This window comes from Megalobrama amblycephala, linkage group LG4 (assembly GCF_018812025.1).
Source record: "Megalobrama amblycephala isolate DHTTF-2021 linkage group LG4, ASM1881202v1, whole genome shotgun sequence".
Lineage (NCBI taxonomy): Eukaryota > Metazoa > Chordata > Actinopteri > Cypriniformes > Xenocyprididae > Megalobrama > Megalobrama amblycephala.
Genome location: NC_063047.1, coordinates 52,332,576 through 52,354,777, shown reverse-complemented (window position 1 = coordinate 52,354,777; position 22,202 = coordinate 52,332,576). Strand labels below are relative to the sequence as shown.

Genomic DNA, 22,202 nt, shown 5'->3' with positions numbered 1-22,202 from the left:
TCTGCCCCTTTTTTATGTGTCTAAATTTTGTTGCCACTTCTCCAATAGTTGAGACTATGCTATTTTATCTCCTAAATTGATCTTTCTCATTTCTTTCTGCAAAGTCTGATATCCTGTCTCGTATCAAATGTTGTCTTACTTGGAATCAAGGTACAAAGAGTATTATTATAAGGTCTAGACATTGTGAAAATGCTTATTGAGCTATTTCTGCCTCAAGAGTGTTGAAACCACAACATTTTAGCTACTCTTGCAGAATGTGGTACGAAGGAGGCCAGAGCCAATTCTTAGAAAGGACATTTTTGACATGATTTACATAACCGCTCTAACTTCCTCAGTTGATCTGAACATATAGGTCTACAATGCTCAGCATAAATGAGTATACTCCCTTTGAAAAGTAACATTTTAAACACTATCTCAATGAACACAAAAACAATTTCCAAAATATTGACAAGACTAAGTTTAATATAACATCTATTTAACTTATAACATGAAAGTAAGGTTAATAATATAACTTAAATTACAAATTTTTCAGTTTTACTCTAAGTAGGGTGATGCAAAAATGAGTTCACCCCACAACAAAAACCACTACATCTAGTACTTTGCATGGCCTCCATGATTTTTTATGACAGCACCAAGTCTTCTAGGCATGGAATGAACAAGTTGGCGACATTTTGCAACATCTACCTTTTTCCATTCTTCAAGAATGACCTCTTTTAGAGACTGGATGCTGGATGGAGAGTGATGCTCAACTTGTCTCTTCAGAATTCCCCATAGGTGTTCGACTGGGTTCAGATCAGGAGCCACTGAATCACTTTCACACTGTTCTTCTTCAGAAATGTGTTTAGGATCATTGTCATGTTGGAAAAGTGCTTGACAACCAAGGGCACACAGTGATGGTAGCATCTTCTCTTTCAGTATAGAGCAGTACATCTGTAAATTCATGATGCCATTAATGAAATGCATCTCCTCGACACCAGCAGCACTCATGCAGCCCCACATAAGGACACTGCCACCACCATGTTTCACTGTAGGCACCATGCACTTTTCTTTGTATTCCTCACCTTTGCGACACCATACAGTTTTGAAGCCATCAGTTCCAAAACCATTTGTCTTGGTCTCATCACTCCAGAGTATAGAGTCCCAGTAGTCTTCATCTTTGTCAGCATGGGCCCTGGCAAACTGTAGGTGGGCTTTTTTGTGCCTGGGCTTTAGGAGAGGCTTCTTTCGTGGACGGCACCCATACATGCCATTCCTCTGCAGTGTACGCCGTATTGTGTCACAGGAAATAGTCACCCCTGTTTGGCTTTCTACTTCTTTAGATAACTGCAGTGAACTTGCATGCCGATTTTCTTCAACCCTTCTCATCAGAAGACGCTCCTGTCAATGTATTAACCTCTGTGTATGATTTAAAAAAAATATTTGTACCACTTTTGCTACAGTATTCTGACTGATAAGTAAAGCTTTGCTGATCTTCTTGTAGCCTTCATCTTTCTGGTGTAAAGAAATGTTCCCTTTCGATATTTCACTCGTACTGCGTATGGGGGAAAAGTCTCCCTTTTTCCCCGCTACTGAAGCCTCTTCAATAACGCAGTGTAACTGCACCGTCATTGGTTCACTCATAGACAAGTTGTTGAACCAATGGCGGCGCAGCTCAGCTGCGCGGCCTATGGGAAGAAAGCGTGCGAACATTCCCGCCAAAAGGGGCGGGGTAATGTGCTATATAAGCGAGCATTTCGCCATAGGTCATCGGTCATTTCTCCTTCAGCGACGACTGAACTTCTCTTCGCTGATCCTCGCAGAAGCCTGCTCGCCGGGAAAGAAGCTCGCCACCTTTAAAGAAGCTCTGCCGCCGTCGAAGAGGCCCCGCAGCGGACCCAGCTGACTCGCCAGATCCTCGCAGTGCCCGCGCCGTCGACGAGCCGCCGCCTCCCACGAACCGGCCGCTACCCAGCGTGTCTCCTGCCGCCATCCGGCGCGCCCTGAGAGCATCTCCCGCGGTCACTTTACCGCGCCCCAGAGCACTTTCCATTGGTTTTCACCGCTACGAGCCCGGCCCTTGCCGTTATAAGAGCCTCCAAATCGCCGTTTTCACGGCGCACCGGCATTTTTAAATGCCACGCCACTGTGCTACATGCAGAGCCCCGCTGCACGAAGAAGACGGTCACGGGAAGTGTGTTGGATGCCTGGGCGTTGCCCACGCGGATGACGCGCTTGCCGGCGGCTCATGCCCGCACTGTGAGTGCATGAGTTTAGCGTCTCTGCGCTCGCAGGCCGCCTTCTTCTCAGAGAGCGACCCCCCCATTCACGCCCTCCCGTCTCCCGCTCCTGCTAGGAAGAGACCGCGGGGCAGAACGGTCCAGCGCATGGAGGGGGGCGAGCACACGTCGGCCCAGCGCCCGCGTGCCTCGCCCTCTCCCCACAGAGAGCAAACCCCCGTCTCATTCTCCCGCCCGGACCAGCGTCCCTCGATAGATGCGAGCGACCTCGTCTCCTTTGGTGGATCGGACGAAGAGCCGCTCTTCGACTCTTTGTCTATGGCAGCCTCTGAACATGAAGCGTGGGCTGGCGAGCCGGATGACCCCACCCCCCTGCCTTCACTGGAGCCCATTGATTACGACATGGGCATGGACGCCGAGCTGTTCCGTGTCCTGTCCAAAGCCATGGAGGAATTGGACCTCGACTGGGCCCCGCCAGAGGAGCCATCGCGGAGCCGCTTGGACGAGTGGTTTCTCCCAGGCCGCCGCCAGGCCCCTCGCCAGCGCTCCGCCCTGTTCTTCCCCGAAGTCCATGAGGAACTGACAAAGTTGTGGTGCGCCCCCTACTCTGCCCGCCTACACACGACCCATCGCTCAGCCCTCACCGCTGTGGACGGCTCGGAGCAAAAGGGCTACGAACACCTGCCGGCCCTGGACGAAGCAGTGGCCGCTCATCTCTGCCCTCCCGCGGCCGTGGGATGGAAAGCCAAGAGAGCCCTCCCGTCCAAACCCTGCAGGACCATCTCTGCCCTGGCAGGAAGAGCGTACGCCTCTGCGGGCCAAGCCGCTTCAGCACTTCACTCCATGGCCATCTTTCAAGTTTTCCAGGCCAAACTGGTGGAGGGTTTCACAGAGCGTTTTACCGCGGCTCAGAAGTCCTCTCAGGCTATGAGACACTTCTTGCCAAAACGCTCTAGCTCCGCGTCTGCTTCTAGCTGCCCCAGGCCTGCGCCGGCTCAGCAGACCAAGCCTGCCCCCTCTGCTTCCCAAGCAGCACCGCCCAAGGAGCAACGCCAGCGCCCTTCTAAGCACTCCTCCTTCCCCGGACGCCAGGGACCCCTGCCCAGGATTGTGCTGAACCCGGCGACTCCGAAGTCATCCTGATCTGAGAAGGAAGAGGATTGGGGCAAGTCTCGTTGCGGCCGGACCGCCCCAAAAGTGCTCTCGTGCAAACTCCCCTCTGCCTCGTTTATATCTGGGCGCGGGAGGAACACAACCTGCTGTAACAGGGCCCACATGTGTTGCGCCCTTACCAACCGCCGTTTTCACGGTGACCCATTTTTTAAACACTCCACAAAAGAACAAATTTCTTCTTCCACCTACCTCGGTGTTCGACCCCCTCCTAAGCGGGCCATCATCCGATATTATTTTCCCTCTCGCCACCCGGGCCGAGGCTTGGAAAGCCATCCCCGGCGTGTCAGACTGGATTCTGAAGGTCATAAGCCAGGGCTACTCGCTCCAATTTGCCAGAAGACCTCCAGGGTTTGGCGGGGTTATTCAGACTTCGGTTCAAGCGGACGACGCACATGTCCTCCGAACTGAGGTTTTAACACTCTGAGGTCTGAAAACGCGCCGGCGCGTTTTGCAGGTTTTTTTTCACATTGCACCAAAACAGACTTAAAATACTCCGTCATTTTTTGTCATAGAGACATAAGTAATATATCAATTGAAACTATAGAATATCTTCTTTTATTTGTATACACTCAGAGTAAAAACACAATGTTGTGCTTTTTGTAAAATAAAGAAAACTAACATGATGCATGATTTCTCCTCTCCCTCTGAACGAAGTCCAATCTGATAGTTCTCAGAAAATGAACTGTAACTTAGTGAATACTAATCACAGAAAAGTTAAACTTATGTCTAAAAAAACGTTAAGATGTCAGGTTTTAAATCATGTAAGTCAAATCGAAAACAAACCTTCTGTGTTTATGTAATCTGCATGAAAAGAGAGCCATGTCAGAAGTCCGTGATTCAGCTCATTATCTGCTAATGCGGCCACGCCCACGGAGCCAGCGCTATTCAGACGCAAATTCAGAGGCAATACATGCATTCATCGTCTCAATCGTGTATTTATTGTCTTGAAAAGTGTTTATCTGGATGTAAAAGTCATGGTTAGGGAGCTCTAGAAGACATGCAGTTAGTTCCTGTTTTCTTTTCTTCTACAGATGAATTTTAGATGAGTTTTGTTTCTTTAGCGCCCTCCGGCTGCAGTATGAATTGGAAACTCCATTCATGGAATAGCCTCTTCTTCTTTTAGATGAATTTGTGGACTAAAAATGCACAGAGAGCGCCCTCCGACTTCAAGGATGAATTGAAAACACCAGCGCTCATAGTAATGACAATGAATATTAAATAAATATAACTTCTCTGTATAGAAAATTGACATAAGCATATGAGAATCCAATATTTCTCCAAATGTGCATGCTTTTAAACTAAAAGCCTATATTCAGACTCTTTGCATCACAGAAATACATTCTATTTTAAAGTATAATATAAAACCATTACTTTATATTGTAATAATATTTTTCTGTATGTTTCATATATCATGATGAGCTTGAGACATCACAGAAGGTTTTTTTCACAGCCTACCTGACTGAAATGCCTCATTAATATGCAAGTCATTTCAGCTCATTACTATCCAATTCTTTTGTCTTCTCATGTGAGAATGGCCCATTTTTCAGTGGTGATTCACGCCTCCATGCATACTGTGTTTCTTGGCAAAAAGTGTCTACAAAAACTAAATCAATATATTGTTTTATATGAAGGAGTAAGCAGCATAATTTTTACATAATTTTGAAGCAAAAACTCTAGTTTACAACCTCCAATACCCAAAAGTCTTGTGAACACAGATTTAATATACTTATTTTGGCCTTATTTCAGTGACTTAAGTTTTTTGTTTTTTCAGTAACCACGCATAAACATTATTCCTTCAAAAACACAAACATGTACATACATGTTCCTCACATATTATTGTAGCCTAGTTTGTGCTGAATACAGTGTAATGACACTTTTGTCATTTATATGTTTATGAACAACTGAAAAAAGCACAAATGTCAGAGCATGTCAAAACTTCTCCAGGCCCCAAATCAGCCTCAGACTCCAGAGGGTTAACTCTGTTGAGAAAAGGGGCTATAGAAATAGTCCCCTTCCCAGAGAGCGAGTCGGGCTTCTACAGCCGCTACTTCTTGGTGCCGAAGAAAGACGGCGGTCTCAGACCCATTCTGGACCTCAGGTTGCTGAACCTTTCCCTCATGAAGTGAAAGTTCAAAGTCCTGACGCTGAAGCAGATCCTCGTGCAGATTTGCCACGAGGACTGGTTCTGTTCACTGGATCTGAAGGACGCTTACTTTCACATCCAGATAGCCCCCCATCACAGGCGATTCTTGAGATTTGAGTTCGAGGGTGTGGCTTACCAATATACGGTCCTCCCCTTCGGGCTCTCCCTGGCTCCTCACACTTTTACGAAGTGCATGAACGCGGCTCTTTCCCCTCTGAGACAGATGGGAATACGCGTTTTGAACTACCTCGACGACTGGCTCATCCTAGCCAGCTCGAGCACAGAACTAGAGCACCACCTACTTCTCAGCCACCTACAGTGCCTGGGCTTCAGGGTCAACCCAGCCAAGAGCTCACTGCTTCCCACTCAACGTATCTCGTTCCTGGGCGCAGTCTTCGACTCTGTCCGTATGATGGCAGTAGTCTCGCCAGAACGCGCTCTGGCCATTCAGCAGCTCGCGGCCTCCATCAAGAACAAAGCCTACCTCCCTCTGAAGCTGTTCCAGAGGTTGTTAGGGCTCATGGCTTCCGCCTCCCCAGTTCTCCAGCTTAGCCTACTTCACATGTGGCCTCTGCAGTATTGGTTGAAGGTTTGGGTCCCTTCCTACGTTTGGCGTCATGGTCGCCTGCGTCTCAAGGTCAATCAGGCCTGTCTGGCAGCCCTGAAACCCTGGATGAACCCAATTTGGTTCACTTTTGGAGTACCCCTTCAGGCGGTGTCACGGAGAATGGTACTTTCGACAGACGCATCCGACTCGGGTTGGGGCGCTCTGTGCGAGGGCAGTCCGGTCTTCGGCTCGTGGACACACGAGGAAAGCCGCCTACACATCAACTGCCTCGAAATGCTGGCAGTGACATGAGCCCTCCATGCCTTCCAGGCTTATCTGACGGATCGCCACGTCTTAGTCCAGTCGGACAGTATGACAGTGGTCTCCTATATAAATCGCCAGGGGGGTCTTTCGTCCAGCCGCTTATGCGCTCTGGTGAAACGCCTTCTGGAATGGGCATCCCCAAGGGTTCGGTCGCTCAGAGCGACTCATATACCCGGGAAGAACAATCTGGGAGCAGATATGCTGTCTCAGAACAACGTCCCCTCAGATGGGTGGATGCTCCACCCCCAGACGGTTCTCACCATATGGGAGTTCTTCGGGAGAGCGGAGGTTGACCTCTTCGCCTCAGAAGACAACTCTCATTGCCCAATGTATTATTCGAAGGAGGACGATGCATTGGCCCACACCTGGCCCAATACCCTTCTTTATGCCTTTCCTCCGATCGCCCTGATCCCTCAGGTTATCAGGCGAATCAAAGAGGTCGAGCACAGAGTTCTGTTAGTGGCCCCACTCTGGAGGAGCCAGATTTGGACCTCTGAGCTGTTCCGGCTTTCCACAAAAGCCCCATGGCCAATCCCCCTGAGACGGGACCTCCTCTCTCAGGCGAACAGAACAATCTGGCACCCACAGCCGGAGGTTTGGGCTCTACATCTGTGGATCCTCGACGGGAGCCACCTGACCTCCCGAGGGAAGTGCTAGATACCATTTCACAGGCGAGAGCCCCGTCCACAAGACGCCTCTACGCCCAGAAGTGGTCGGTCTTTGTTAGCTGGTGTTCCACACGCAGCATAGACCCGGAGGAATGCGATGTTTCTTCCATTCTAACCTTCCTCCAGGAGCGTTTGGAGTTGGGGCGAGCCCCCTCCACGCTTAAGGTCTACGTAGCAGCCATTGCAGCGTTTCACTTGCCCATCGTTGGACAATCAGTGGGGTGGAACGATTTGGTCATTAAGTTCCTGAGGGGCTCTAGGCGATTGCATCCTCCTCGTCCCCTCACTGTTCCCCCCTGGGACCTCTCCGTGGTCCTCTGAGCTCTTAAAGGTCCTCCTTTTGAGCCACTGCGTCTAGCGGGCCTCAAACCCTTAACGCTCAAAACCGCCTTACTACTTGCTTTGGCATCAGTAAAGCGTGTTGGCGATTTGCAGGCACTCTCTGTGAGCCCTGCATGCCTTGAGTTCGGTCCAAACGACTCCATGGTCGTTCTGAAACCAAAGGTTGGCTACGTTCCCAAAGTGCTCTCAACGCCGTTCAGAGCACAAGTGATTTCACTCTCTGCGCTTCCCCGTTCATCGGAAGAGCTAGAGTTGGAATCTTTATGCCCCGTTAGGGCTTTACGCGTCTACATCGAGCGATCTGGCAGTCTGATCAGCTATTTGTTTGTTTTGGTGGCCGCACCAAAGGGTCCCCGGTCTCAAAACAGCGTCTATCACGATGGATCGTTGACGCTATAGCTCTTTCATACTCCTCTGTGGGTGCAACTTGCCCCATCGGAGTTAGAGCCAATTCCACTAGAGGCATGGGTTCATCGTGGGCCTGGTCCAGTGGAGTTTCAATCAAAGACATTTGTGGTTTTGTGGCTGGTCTTCGCCGTCCACCTTTGTCAGATTCTACCAGTTGGACGTTCCGACCTTACATGCTCGGGTCCTTTCAGTGTAAATTCGCGGCCCTTAGATGTTCCGCTTTTTTCACAAACACAAACCCAGGAGTTCTCTCCTCCGTAGTGTAACAGGGTAACGGCGGCTTCGGCCTTCACTTGTCCTTGGCTCCCCTTATGGCGTCCGGTCAAGTTCTGTCGTTCCCCAGCCGTGGCACGGCGCGGTTGAATTCGTTCCCCCATACGGAGTACAAGTGAAATATCGAAAGGGAACGTACTCGGTTACTAACGTAACCTTGGTTCCCTGAGATATGGAACGAGTACTGCGTTACTTGCCGTGCCACGAGGCTGCGGCTTAGGTCATCGCTTCAGTCGATATGGCCTGATGGCCTATGGCGAAACGCTCGCTTATATAGCACATTACCCCGCCCCTTTTGGCGGGAATGTTCGCGCGCTCTCTTCCCATAGGCCGCGCAGCTGAGCCGCGCCGCCAATGGTTCAACAACTTGTCTATAAATGTACCAATGACGGTGCAGTTACACTGCGTTATTGAAAAGGCTTCAGTAGCGGGGAAAAAGGGAGACTTTTCCCCCATACGCAGTACTCGTTCCATATCTCAGGGAACCGAGGTTACGTTAGTAACCGAGTACGATTTTCTTTCTCAGGTCTTGTGACATTTCTCTTCCATGTGGTGCCATTGCTGACAGCATGAAATGGGAAGGGGTTTTAACACCCTTTTATAGTCAACTGTCTGCTGGACACCTGTGTAATGAATAATTAGACTCACCTGTGGTTGAATTCTTTTTAAATTAGACATTTGTAGTCTAAAATTTAGCTTTGCTCTAGAGACTTTCAGTGGGGTGTACTCATTTTTGCATCACCCTAATTTGAGTAAAACTGAAAATTTTGTTCTCTAAGTTATATTATTAACCTTACTTTCATGTTAACAGTTAAACAGATGTTATATAAAACTCAGTCTTGTCAACATTTTGGAAATTGTTTTTGTGTTCATTGAGATATTGTTTAAAATGTTACTTTTCAAAGGGGGTGTACTCATTTATGCTGAGCACAGTATATAAGTGTTTGCAAAGTTCCTACATAGATACTCTCTCTTGTTCTTGCATTCTGCTTGTAGCAAGAAGGGCCCTTTCTTTTGCTCCTTTTACTCTTGTGGCAATATTATTTTACTCAGAGATATTGGCTTTTTTCACACTTGTAAACCCCGGGTAAACGGAATCCTGGGTTATCTTGCTTCACGTTTCACACTGCTCATAATTTACCCGGGGTTAACAATTAATCCTTGGTATTCATAAGCTAACGTTTCACAGTGTACATTCCTAAACCCTGGGTTAACGTTCTTATTTGCATATTTGCGGTGTCAGTGTCACTGATTGGATAAATGCAGCAAGCAACCTGTTTACATAGCTCTAGCATTGCACATCCTGTATTGCCGACTGTAGGCTACTATTGAGTTTATACTGAATAGATATTTTGCACTATAAAAGTAAGAATGAAACGGCCCACCCACTTTGAATTATGGCCCACCCAATAAATAGTTGGTCATTTTCCAAAAAGATGTATGAAATTATTTAATATGCGATATTAATTATAATAAATGTCTTTTCACACTATAACTTTATTTATTTAGTTAAAAGAATGATTAAATGCAGTTTTTCATGGTCAATTGCAGGCGGTTTTGTTTCCCCTCTCCCTATAGGTGCATTTCACACTCTTGTCAAAATGAAAAATTTCATTCGTCAGTTTCTGTTAGTCCCGCCCAGAATGAAATGGTAAGATTTGCGTGTTTGTGGAATGTTTAAACAGAAGCCCTGTCATCTTATATCGTCTTCTAATACTGCAGAAGGACATGCAAAGGTAAGTACAGACATTTATAGTGTATAGTTATAGTTAAAAGATCTAAACATTACTAATAAACATTACGTCGTATTGTCGCTGTAATGCATTTTTATTTATTTATTTTTTCATAATTCATTACTATTGGACATCCTTACTTCTTTCTGTGGGTTTTGAAATATTTAACCAATGAAAATTATTAAAAAGAGCTTGTGACTAAACCTCATAACTCCATTGGCTCTTCAAACTGTCAGTCAAACCTCATAACTCTGCTTGCCTCTATCATGAATGAAGTTTTTTTTTCTCTGATAATTTGGCATGAAGTTTTCATACTCGATACGATTATATGATTTGCCCATGCACCCTGTTTTATGAAGGCCCACCCAGAGTGACTCTGGGCCCACCCATTTGAGCGTTTCTGGCCTCGCTCCCTGGCCAAAGCCTATCATCACTACTAATATTTAAAGGAATATTTCACCACAAAATGAAAATTTAATTTTCATTGTATAAAAAAGGGTGGCTTGGACATTGTGCTAAATATTGCTTTTTTGTGTTCTAACAAAAAAAAATTATAAAAATAAAACAAAACAAATCAAAAAGAGCAGCTTGGATACTGTGCTAAATATTTCTTTTTGTGTTCTAACAAAACTGTGCAATAAGCCATACCTTCACCACACTCCAGTTTATTACAAAGTCCATCATTGAGGAAGAAGGAGTCCTCACACTTGATGCAGTGTGTAGCTGAGGAGCAGAGTTTGCAGTGCGAAGGACATGGCTCACATGCCTTCAGCGATGTGTGGAAATGAGCCTGAGGACATGCATCCACACACTCGCCATTATACAGGTACCGGTCTACCCCAAACTTATCTACAACACACATAATACAAGCACATACATACACAAAATTACTATACACACAGGGACACATTGACGGAGACAGAGAAGATTTTGCCATACCTGGTGGCTTAAAGCCAGGAATGTTTTCAATCATGATAGAAAATATTTTTTTTATCTTCCAAGCTAAAGGTAAATTATCAGCTAAGGTAAAATTTTCTTCTTAATATTTGAAACAGTCACACTGGACAATTAAACCATTTTCTTCTCTTTGATTTCATTTGCTCAAGTCTGAACAGCAAATGTCAGACTTTATTATGAAGCCCATTTTTTTACTCACATTTGGTGCTTGGCAAGTGTTCATTTTGGAGCTCTTATAAATAAGATCAATTGGTCTGTGGCAGCTGCACATTTAGTTGAGTTATTGGGACAGCAGCCATATGGACTAAGATGAGAAATGAATCCTGACCTGTTTCACAGCTGGTACAGTTAGCAGGACCAGCATCAAGGCACTGGGCACAGGTGTGATCACAGAGGTGACACTGTCCACTGGATGGGTACTTCCCATTTGAGCAGCTGACAACACAACGCCCCTCATCCAGCCAACTACAAGAGCAGGAAAGAGGAAATGTACAGTATTGGAAAATAACTTTTGTTTGTACTGGTAACTGACTGACTGACCAACTGTTTCTTTCTATTCTTGCCTCCTGTGACCCAGCAAATCACTTTTCACAATTCACTTTTATTTATTTTGAAAATCTCCTATGCAGGTAACAAAAACAACATTCCTATGTATTGAGATATTCCTTCTTTACTTTGCCAAGATATTAAAAACTTCACAATTAAATAAATAAATGTTTGTAATAATTACGATTTTTTAATGTTTTTGAAAGAAGTCTCTTATGCTCACCAATGCCACATTTATTTGATCAAAAATATTGTAAAATATTATTGGAATTTAAAATAACTATTTTCCATTTGACTACATTTTAAAATCTAATTTATTCCCTTGATGGAAAAAGCTGAATTTTCAGATGCCATTACTCCAGTCTTCAATGTCACAAGATCCTTGAAAAAAAAAAAAATAAATAAAAAAATTATTCTGATATGCAGATTTGGTGCTTAGTTATTATTATTAATGGTTCTTATTATTAGCAATGTTGGTGAGCATAATAGACCTCTTCAATCAATCAATCAATCAATCAATCAATCAATCAATCAATCAATCAATCAATCAATCAATCAATCAATCAATCAATCAATCAATCAATCAATCAATCAATCAATCCAAACTTTTGATCAGTAGATAAAAAGCTAGTTAAAAAGCCTGGTGGGCCAACAGCATCCCATGCTTGGGACCAGTATTGGAGTCTTTTCAGCCAGGAAGTAAAACATTAAAAAAGAAAAAAGAAAAATACTTCTTACAGTGTGCTGGAGCAGCTGAGACAGTCCTCACTCTTTGGACCTTTACATTTATGACAAGACACATCACATGACTGACACTCTCCACTCTCATCCTGATATTCTCCTTTAAACACAAACATTTACATTCAATTATATCTGAAATGTTACAACAATTTTACTGTACTTTGCATCAACAGGCTGCATACTCTGGTGGGAAGAACCAGAACTTACCATCACCACAGTTGTGGCTGAGAACACACACGCCGTCTTGAAGTGTGTGTCCATCTACACACTCACTGCAGTTTCCTTTACCCGGCCCGACACAGGCCAGACAGCTCGCATCACACCTGCACATATACACACAGAATTAAACTAGTGGTAAGAGATGATGATAGATGTTGAAGAGATAAGAGGTTGTAGCACACACACCTCTTACAGGTGCTCTGAGTGTCTGTGCTGTCAGAGTTCGGTTGTATAGCGTAAAAACCTTGACTGCAGGAGGACACACATCTCCAGTTCTCCATCAGGTAGCCTTCAGCACATCGATAACATGACTCTAGACCTGCATCTGTACAAAGACATGACCCTAAAATATCACACCCACACAAAAACAAACTCACATCAGTTAAAAAACACAAAATGTCTGAGTCAAAAGATCAGGATTACAGGATTCCTGTTGGAATTCGATCACAATTCTGAAACATTAATTATCATAAGCATATTATAAATAATAAACACTAGAATTTCTTTTTATCCTTGTTTGATTCTTAGATTCCTTTGTAATGACTCTTAAAAAAACATTTTACACAATTACAAGATCCTAAAGAAATGCTAAATGCTAATAGAAAAGAATTGCTAATATCATAATTTGGAACTAATCCTACATGAGAATCCTTTAAGAATCCATTAACATTCTACTGAATAAACTGAAATTCTGTTTAAAAATATATGAATTTAACTTTTATTTGATTTTTAAGGATTTTTGTTTGATCCCATTGGTTCAAAATTATGACAGAGTTCAATTGTCAAGTAACACATGTTCCTGGGTCCAAACGTTCCTGGGTTCATTTAATAGTTAAAAATGTCATGAACATTTTAAAAGAAAATTAATTCTCTATGTTTTATATTTCAGACCTCCAGGAGACAATGGACTAAAAATCTGTGGCTTTAGGATATTCTATCCTAGTAATAAGGCATGTTCTGAAGATGAGCGAAGGTCGCATGGGTTTCGAGCAACATGAGGGTGAGTAATTAATGACAGAACTAACCCTTTAATCCTTATCCAGTAAATCACAAACGACTACAAGAGTCATGTAAATTAGTTAGTTAAAAAGCGTGGGAACCTGATAGATTTTATGTTGGTCTCAGCATTGAAGGAAAGTGGACAGAGGCTCCTTTGTCCTCGGTTGAAGCTATCCTATGTTTAACATATGGTTTTCTTTATGTACCGGAACCATCCCCATTTAAGGAAGAAGGCTCTACTAGGATAGAATGGGAGACAGGGAATGGTCCCTTGCTTTTTGTATTACAAAGCATAGGAGAAGGTCTTTGGGATAGCAAGGAACTCCTGGATAGCTGACCGGGAGATGACCATATTTAGACTTGTTTTTCTATATGTATCACATTCCTATACCATGAGTTATATGATGTATTCTCTCTCTTATTGGCTGAACTTATACTACACCCCTTGTACTCTTTCTATATATTCTCTCTTTTCTTATCAATAAAATGAGATTATATTCTCCCTCAGCGCTGAGTGATTGCTCATTCAATTGCCAATTAAGAGGTCTGGGATGAGGCACGAATTAGGAGCAAAAACCTAACAGAACCCTTCTGGGGGACAATCTAGGGTGCTTTTGGAGTCAAAAAGTTTGAAAACCTCCGTTCTAAGGTTCGACTCTGGCATGATGATCTGAATTAATTTGGTGAGATGTTATTGATGATGTGTTGTATTTCTGTAGATTGTACCAGCACATGTAGCACAGGCTGGGTGGCAGGGCTCACATGAGTCCTCCGGCTCACTGTAGTAACTGCCCACCTCACAACTCTTCAGACATCTGTTGCCCATTAGACTAAAAGGGCAAAAGAAAAAGACAATCAACTTTCATTACAGTGAACTGACAAGGCTACATTGTCTCATGAAATATCAGTAGGTTCAAACATTTAATAAAAAATGTATTACCTTGTGCCCTCAGAGCACTCTGTGCAAATGGAGGCCGAGGTGCATTTCATACAGTTCTCAATATTACACTTCCTGCACACATTTTCATCTGCATTGCAAAAACATTCATGAACACAGAATGAGTCAAAAGGTGTGTCCCACTTCACAACAAATAATATAATATCTCCTATAATTTTTTAAGTTTTAAGTTTTTTTTTTATGTCACTCAGAAAAAGAAAAGCTATGAGGAGCAGAATTTTGGATCAATGTGATTTTGTAGAACATAGCTTACACTTTTAAACAAGAAAGGTTCCAAAAATGGGGGTGGAAGGGTGTGGTGGGGGGTTGCAGCAATGTGAATAGAAGAACCATTTTGAGCTCCACAAAGAACATTTCAGTTAGCAGTACCATTTTTTCTTAGTTTTTTCTTTAACTGAGCTGGTGTGGGCACCAGCTCAGTTAAAGGGACCAGCAAACCAGCAACCAGCATCCCATCCTGGTCCTCGAAAATAGTTACAAACCCGATTCCAAAAAAGTTGGGACACTGTACAAATTGTGAATAAAAACAGAATGCAATGATGTGGGAGTTTCAAATTGTAATATTTTATTCAGAATACAACATAGATGACATATCAAATTTTTAAACTGAGAAAATGTATCATTTTAAGGGAAAAATAAGTTGATTTAAAATTTCATGGCATCAACACATTTCAAAAAAGTTAGGACAAGGCCATGTTTACCACTGTGTGGCATCCCTCTTCTTTTTTATAACAGTCTGCAAACGTCTGGGGACTGAGGAGACAAGTTGCTCAAGTTTAGGAATAGGAATGTTGTCCCATTCTTGTCTAATACAGGCTTCTAGTTGTTCAACTGTCTTAGGTCTTCTTTGTCACATCTTCCTCTTTATGATGTGCCAAATGTTTTCTATGGGTGAAAGATCTGGACTGCAGGCTAGCCATTTTAAGTACCCGGATCCTTCTTCTACGCAGCCATGATGTTGTAATTGATGCAGTATGTGGTCTGGCATTGTCATGTTGGAAAATGCAAGGTCTTCCCTGAAAAAGACGACGTCTGGATGGGAGCATATCTTGCTCTAGAACTTGGATATATGTTTCAGCATTGATGGTGCCTTTCCAGATGTGTAAGCTGCCCATGCCACACGCACTCATGCAACCCCATACCATCAGAGATGCAGGCTTCTGAACTGAGCGCTGATAACAACTTGGGTTGTCCTTGTCCTCTTTAGTCCGGATGACATGGCGTCCCAGTTTTCCAAAAAAAAATTCTAATTTTGATTCGTCTGACCACAGAACAGTTTTCCACTTTGCCACAGTCCATTTTAAATGAGCCTTGGCCCAGAGAAAATGCCTGCACTTCTGGATCATGTTTAGATATGGCTTCTTTTTTGACCTATAGAGTTTTAGCCGGCATTAAAAAATATGAGTTTATGAGATTTGTAAATTATTGCATTCCTTTTTTATTCACAATTTGTACAGTGTCCCAACTTTTTTGGAATTGGGTTTGTATTAGTACCTCATGTTTGTGATCAGCAATGCTGTATTTTTCAGCAGGGAAAAACTTTTTTTATTAAAGTGTAATGTTTTATCTATGGTTTCAACTGTTGTTGTTTTTTTTTTTGTACACAAGTAACCCACATGTTTTTCAGTCTTACTGACATGGTGGCATTATTCTTACCATGGTGAAGATAGTAGCCATCCTCACAACTGGTGACACAGTTGTTCTTTTCCTTGTTCAGATAGTATCCAGACTTACAGGTTGCGCACTGATCACTGCGGCTGCCCAAACACGACTTACAGGAGGAGTAACACTTCTTACACCTCTTCTTATCCCCCCAGTACCCGCTTGGACACTCAGACACACAGGTCCTGAAAAATGAGTTGGTGTAGTATTATCAGTAACCTTTTTAAAAGAAGGAAAGGACCAAGGAGAAAAGTTAAATTTTCTGACCGTGTGTCATTTTTGAACTTTAGGAAAAAGTGCAAGCAGGAAACACATTGGTGGGGTCCAGGTCCTTCACAGCCATCCACACTACATTCTGGGTCACAAGAACCTTATATAGAGTAGATGGATAAAGCAAAGAAAATCACAAAGATTTATATATTTACAATGGTGTGCTGTCCGGGGAGAGGGCTTCGAGTTTGGAAATTTGGCCCAAACCCGGAGTACTCCCCCAGTATCACTGGCTGGGATAGGAACGAACTGAGAGTAAGAAGTTGGGGTGGCAGAGAGATACTGGAAAACTGTCATGGGAAGGAGGTGAGAGACAGATATACAGTATCTCACAGAAGTGAGTACACCCCTCACATTTTTGTAAATATTTATTATATTGTTTCATGTGACGACACTGAAGAAATGACACTTTGCTGCAATGTAAAGTAGTGAGTGTACAGCTTGTATAACAGTGTAAATTTGCTGTCCCCTCAAAATAACTCAACACACAGCTACTAATGTCTAAACCGCTGGCCACAAAAGTGAGTACACCCCTAAGTGAAAATGTCCAAATTGGGCCCAATTAGCCATTTTCTCTCCCCGGTGTCATGTGACTCGTTAGTGTTACAAGGTCTCGGGTGTGAATTGGGATCAGGTGTGTTAAATTTGGTGTTATCGCTCTCACTCTCTCAGACTGGTCACTGGAAGTTCAACATGGCACCTCATGGCAAAGAACTCTCTGAGGATCTGAAAAAAAGAATTGTTGCTCTATATAAAGATGGCGTAGGCTATAAGAAGATTGCCAAGACCCTGAAACTGAGCTGCAGCACGGTGGCCTAGACCATTCAGCAGTTTAACAGGACAGGTTCCACTCAGAACAGGTCTCGCCATGGTTGACCAAAGAAGTTGAGTGCACGTGCTCAGCATCATATCCAGAGGGTGTGTTTGGGAAATAGACGTATGAGTGCTACCAGCATTGCTGCAGAGGTTGAAGGGGGTCAGCCTGTCAGTGCTCAGACCATATGCCGCACACTGCATCAAATTAGTCTGCATGGCTGTCGTCCCAGAAGGAAGCCTCTTCTAAAGATGATGCACAAGAAAGCCCGCAAACAGTTTGCTGAAGACAAGCAGACTAAGGATGTGTATTACTGGAACCATATCTTGTGGTTTGATGAGACCAAGATAAACATATTTGGTTCAGATGGTGTCAAGCGTGTGTGGCGGCAACCAGGTAAGGAGTACAAAGACAAGTGTGTCTTGCCTACAGTCAAGCATGGAGGTGGGAGTGTCATGGTCTGGGGATGCATGAGTGCTGCCAGCACTGGGGAGCTACAGTTCATTGAAGGAATCATGAATGAGCAGAGCATGATCCCCTCCCTTCGGAGACTGGGCCGCAAGGCAGTATTCCAACATGATAATGACCCCAAACACACCTCCAAGATGACCACTGCCTTGCTAAAGAAGTTGAGGGTAAAGGTGATGGACTGGCCAAGCATGTCTCCAGACCTAATCCCTATTGAGCATCTGTGGGGCATCCTCAAACGGAAGGTGGAGGAGCGCAAGGTCTCTAACATCCACCAGCTCCATGATGTTGTCATGGAGGAGTGGAAGAAGACTCCAGTGGCAACCTGTGAAGCTCTGGTGAACTCCATGGCCAAGAGGGTTAAGGCAGTGCTGGAAAATAATGGTGGCCACACAAAATATTGACACTTTGGGCCCAATTTGGACATTTTCACTTAGGGGTGTACTCACTTTTGTGGCCAGCGGTTTAAACATTAATGGCTGTGTGTTGAGTTATTTTGAGGGGACAGCAAATTTACACTGTTATACAAGCTGTACACTCACTACTTTACATTGAAGCAAAGTGTAATTTCTTCAGTGTTGTCACATGAAAAGATATAATAAAATATTTACAAAAATGTGAGGTGGGTACTCTCTGTGAGATACTGTATATCTCATGCTGATCTCACGCCTCTTTGTTAACTTCATATATTGTATTTTTTTTTTTTAATTTGTAACATATAAAGTTGTTTGGCCAGTGTGCTTTGAAAGAAGTGGGTAAATCACCATTGTACTCCTCTGTGGTCTCATCTTCAGAAGGCAGCTGGGCAGAGCGGGGCTGTTCATGTCGTATGTATGGATGTGTGGATGTTCCATAAAGCACCAGGGACCATTCTACCAGTTTCCCTAATATAAACAATAGAGAAGGAAAAACATTTTACATTCTATTACAGTTGTGTTTATCATTTTGTACATATACCATGGGTTCTACCACAGTAAACTTTAAAGTATTTTAAAGTTGCAGTACAAATTAATCCAGTACATGGATATGGTAATCACATGCTATCACAACCACAATGTACCACTATAGTATTTATTTATTTATTTTTTGGGTAAAGGTGGTAGGCACCTTGGACTCGGCTGTTTCTCCGTGGAGATGGGGTGTCTCTGATGTCCAGGATCCAGTCTCCTGCTGGTTTTTCACCCCAGCAGTGAGTCGTCATGAATTCCCACTTAAGGAAACCCTCATTGGAGTGGTCATTTGGTCTGACAGGAAATAGCCACATAATAATTAAAACATATACACAGGTTCACGTTATTTGAATCAGAATACAAAGTCACGTGGTTGTGTGCGAAAACGAAGCTTTGGACGTCACAGATCACGTGGTTACGGCAAAACAAATCAAGCTCCGGTCCAGTGCTTCACTGTGAGATGTTTCGTTTTTTTGATACAAGCTTTGAAGCTTTAGTGTCAAATGTCACATCACTAGTTTATTGAATCTTAAAAAAAAAAAATCTAAAAAAAAGTTTTTATATGTTTTTGAGTATCCTATTTGATACATCAGGCTTTTATGGCTCATATAGTATGATATATGAGAATATGTAGCTCATACTCAAGAAGGAGGGGAAAAAACATATAATGCAATTCAACATAATGATAATTGAGAGACGTACAAATAAACGTTCCTCAAAAGCCTGATGTGTCATATTTGAAACTCAAATTTAACATGATTTTTCTAAAATATATGAATGGATAATCAAGTAAGTATATGTTGCAAAAAGACCCGGTGGACAGTTTTAGAATTACTGCTAAAAAGTATAAACTATCAATCAGACAACAGAAGGCATGCGGAAGACTGTGGTTTTAATAATGCTGATAATTTAGAAGCCTCAGAAATGTATGCATCAAATATGATGCAGTAGGCTTTATAGGATTAATCATGTATTTCATTAAATCATACAGTTATTACTATAGCTGACTCAGTATATTTGTACCTGTTGGTGAGAAGCTGAGATCTGGTTCCAGAGGGTGATGTCAGTGTGATTGACAGGTCTCCACGGTGAGGATGTGTGATTGTGACACGTACAATAACGTGCTCCAGATAGACCACTCGCTGCAGGCGCTGAGCAGAGCAGCCCGAGGACTTGTACACTGACCTCAACACTCTCTCTGGACTTATAATCCTGAGATAAATACAAAGAATCTGAGTGAATCTTCAGTCAATAAGACTAACAAAAATACCATGGTATTACTATAATATTCTTTAAAGTATCTTTGGAGTACCATGTAAATACCATGGTGTAATCATTCAATACCATGGTACATATAACTGCATTATGGTACCATCACAGCAGCATTTTATAAATACAGTACATAAGTATGAATATAGGGAAACTACAACAGTTTGGAATCATCAGTGATAAAGTATAAGTATTTTGATGAAACAGTTACCTGCCATTCTGGACTATGTTTTCCTCACATATGTGTTGAGGAGGCACCTGCTTCCAGGTCTCTGCTTCCTTCACCATGGCTTCAGCATCCATCAAGCCAAACCCATAAAGGTGACTAACTGCACAACAGCCAGTGACGATACACTTTATTACATACCACCAGTGAGAGCATGCTTTATTTACGTTGCAACTATTAAAGGGTTAGTTCACCCAAAAAGAGACACAATTGCTTTATATAATGAACAGATTTAATTTAGGAACAAAAGTGTTACTGGTTTGGAACTACATGAGTGCGAGTAATTGATGATTTTTTTTTTTTTTTTTTTTTTTTCATTTTTGAGTGAACTAACCCTCTAATGACTTCTAAACTCACAAATGAACATATCTTTACAAGTAACCTTCAAATATTTCATTTCACAGCTCAGTAAAGGGGTTTGGGACTGTCATTGATCTATCATTGTTGTCATCAAGTTATTTTTGGCTTTAGGTAAACAAACCATTTCATTGAACCAGTATTGGAACATACTACAGTCATAAAATCATGATACAATCTTAGAGACCCTCATACTTTGTGCTTTGCATGTAAGGTAACAAGCTAAAATCATTAACCTAAGTTTGTCATCAACTGTAATATTTTATACACCGAACATTTGTCAAATTACAAGCATAACAATGTGGAAGAAAAACAGATACTTTTAGTTACTTAACTAGTAACTTTATAAAGCCTATGTATCATATTTAATATGCAAATTTCTAAGACCACTAAAATATCAACATGATCAAAACTTTGCTGCAACCTGTTGTGCACTATCTTCTACAGTGTTGTCTGATTGATAGTTTATAATATTTTAGCAAGTAAAAGGCTTTTTAGTATTATTCTAAAAATGTCCACCTTTAGGTCTTTTTGATTTTATGATTTTTTATGATTTGTTTTTGTTAATAAACATGAGAATAACTTTTATATTGTTAATATTTCAAGATGAACATTTAATTGACTGAAGCTAGGTTTACTTGATTATGCATACATAGTATCAAAGTATCAAATATGACACATAAGGCTTTTGAGGAACCTTTATTTGTACATCTCTCAATCATTATTGTATTGAACTGCATCATATGCACTGTTCCCCACAATAAAAATTACAAAAGTTTGGTCATAAAATTTAGCATTTAAATATCTAAGACATATTATTGTGAGATATAGTGTGACAACTGATATATGCCAATTGTACCAAATTGCATATTTTTGCTCATAGTTTTTCCTCCTCAATTGTGAGCTCCATATTCTCCTATATCACACTATATGAGCCATAGAAGCCTGATATGTCAAATTTGACACTTAATGAAAAGTACATATGCAATCTTTTTTTTCTTCTTTAATAAACTGTTCCATTTCAATACATTTGATTTTTCATATGTCAGGCTTTACAGCAGGGGTGGGGAATGATGATCCTGGGCTGGGTTCCACTCCAATTTTAGACACGCACTCACTAAGCACTTCCCCTGGGGGGAATCCTTGCCGCCATTTTGAAATGCGTTCCACTTCGTGAAGTGGACGAGGGAAGTTTATATGGACAGACCCTCGTCCCCTCGATTTTGACTGAGGGAGCAAGTCTACTCTGATGTACACTTCAAGCAGCTCTATATCCCACAATTCAACTTGATTGTGACGTTCAAAGGGCTTTAAATGATACCAGAGGAGGAATAAGGGTCTTATCTACGATCGGTCATTTTCGAAAAAAACTGTAAATGTATATGCTTTATATAAACAAATGATCGCCTTCCAAGTGGTTCCGCCAAAACCGCACTTTCGTATTCTTCAAAAAGCTTACGCTGCATGTCCTACGCCTTCCCTATTTAACTTACGGAACGAACACAGTGCCAGTTCCATTTTTTCCGTAAATAGAATAGGGAAGGCGTAGGGCATACAGCGTAAGCTTTTTGAAAGTGAACTAATCCTTTAACTATGTTGAGATTCAATTGCATAATACTTGTAGCAACCTTATGTCCACAGTCAAAGTTAATACTTTTGATATTTTGTTTCATTTGTGTAATTTTATTTTTCTCCAACAGCTCATATACCTATAGGATTTTATATATTTTCTCCAACAGCTTATAAGCATATAGAATGGTGCATAAAACAAATGCATAAGTAGAAAAGGGGTTTAAATAATAAATCAGCTCCATAGTAAATTCTAAGTAATCAAGGGCTTAGTGCGTTTCATTTAAACCTTGCATGAGCTTCTTCAGTAGTGGGCACTTGTGCAACGTAAGCAACGACGCACATCTGAGTCCACGAGACTGAGGGAAGT

The 22,202-nt window shown here is 42.3% G+C and overlaps 1 protein-coding gene across 1 annotated transcript in view; it reads right to left on the bottom strand.

The window, feature by feature from the left end:
- pcsk5a (proprotein convertase subtilisin/kexin type 5a) overlaps nt 1-22,202 on the bottom strand; it is a 65,320-nt gene that overhangs the window by 20,073 nt on the left and 23,045 nt on the right. The window contains exons 11-23 of the mRNA XM_048189930.1: nt 19,892-20,009; nt 19,435-19,623; nt 18,569-18,705; nt 18,226-18,345; nt 16,177-16,279; nt 15,904-16,094; nt 14,230-14,317; nt 14,016-14,119; nt 12,477-12,615; nt 12,279-12,394; nt 12,069-12,171; nt 11,113-11,249; nt 10,476-10,676 (exon numbers count right to left, since the gene is read on the bottom strand). Of these exons, the coding sequence (XP_048045887.1) occupies nt 10,476-10,676; nt 11,113-11,249; nt 12,069-12,171; nt 12,279-12,394; nt 12,477-12,615; nt 14,016-14,119; nt 14,230-14,317; nt 15,904-16,094; nt 16,177-16,279; nt 18,226-18,345; nt 18,569-18,705; nt 19,435-19,623; nt 19,892-20,009 (1,746 nt within the window). The remainder of the gene's footprint in view (nt 1-10,475; nt 10,677-11,112; nt 11,250-12,068; nt 12,172-12,278; nt 12,395-12,476; nt 12,616-14,015; nt 14,120-14,229; nt 14,318-15,903; nt 16,095-16,176; nt 16,280-18,225; nt 18,346-18,568; nt 18,706-19,434; nt 19,624-19,891; nt 20,010-22,202) is intronic.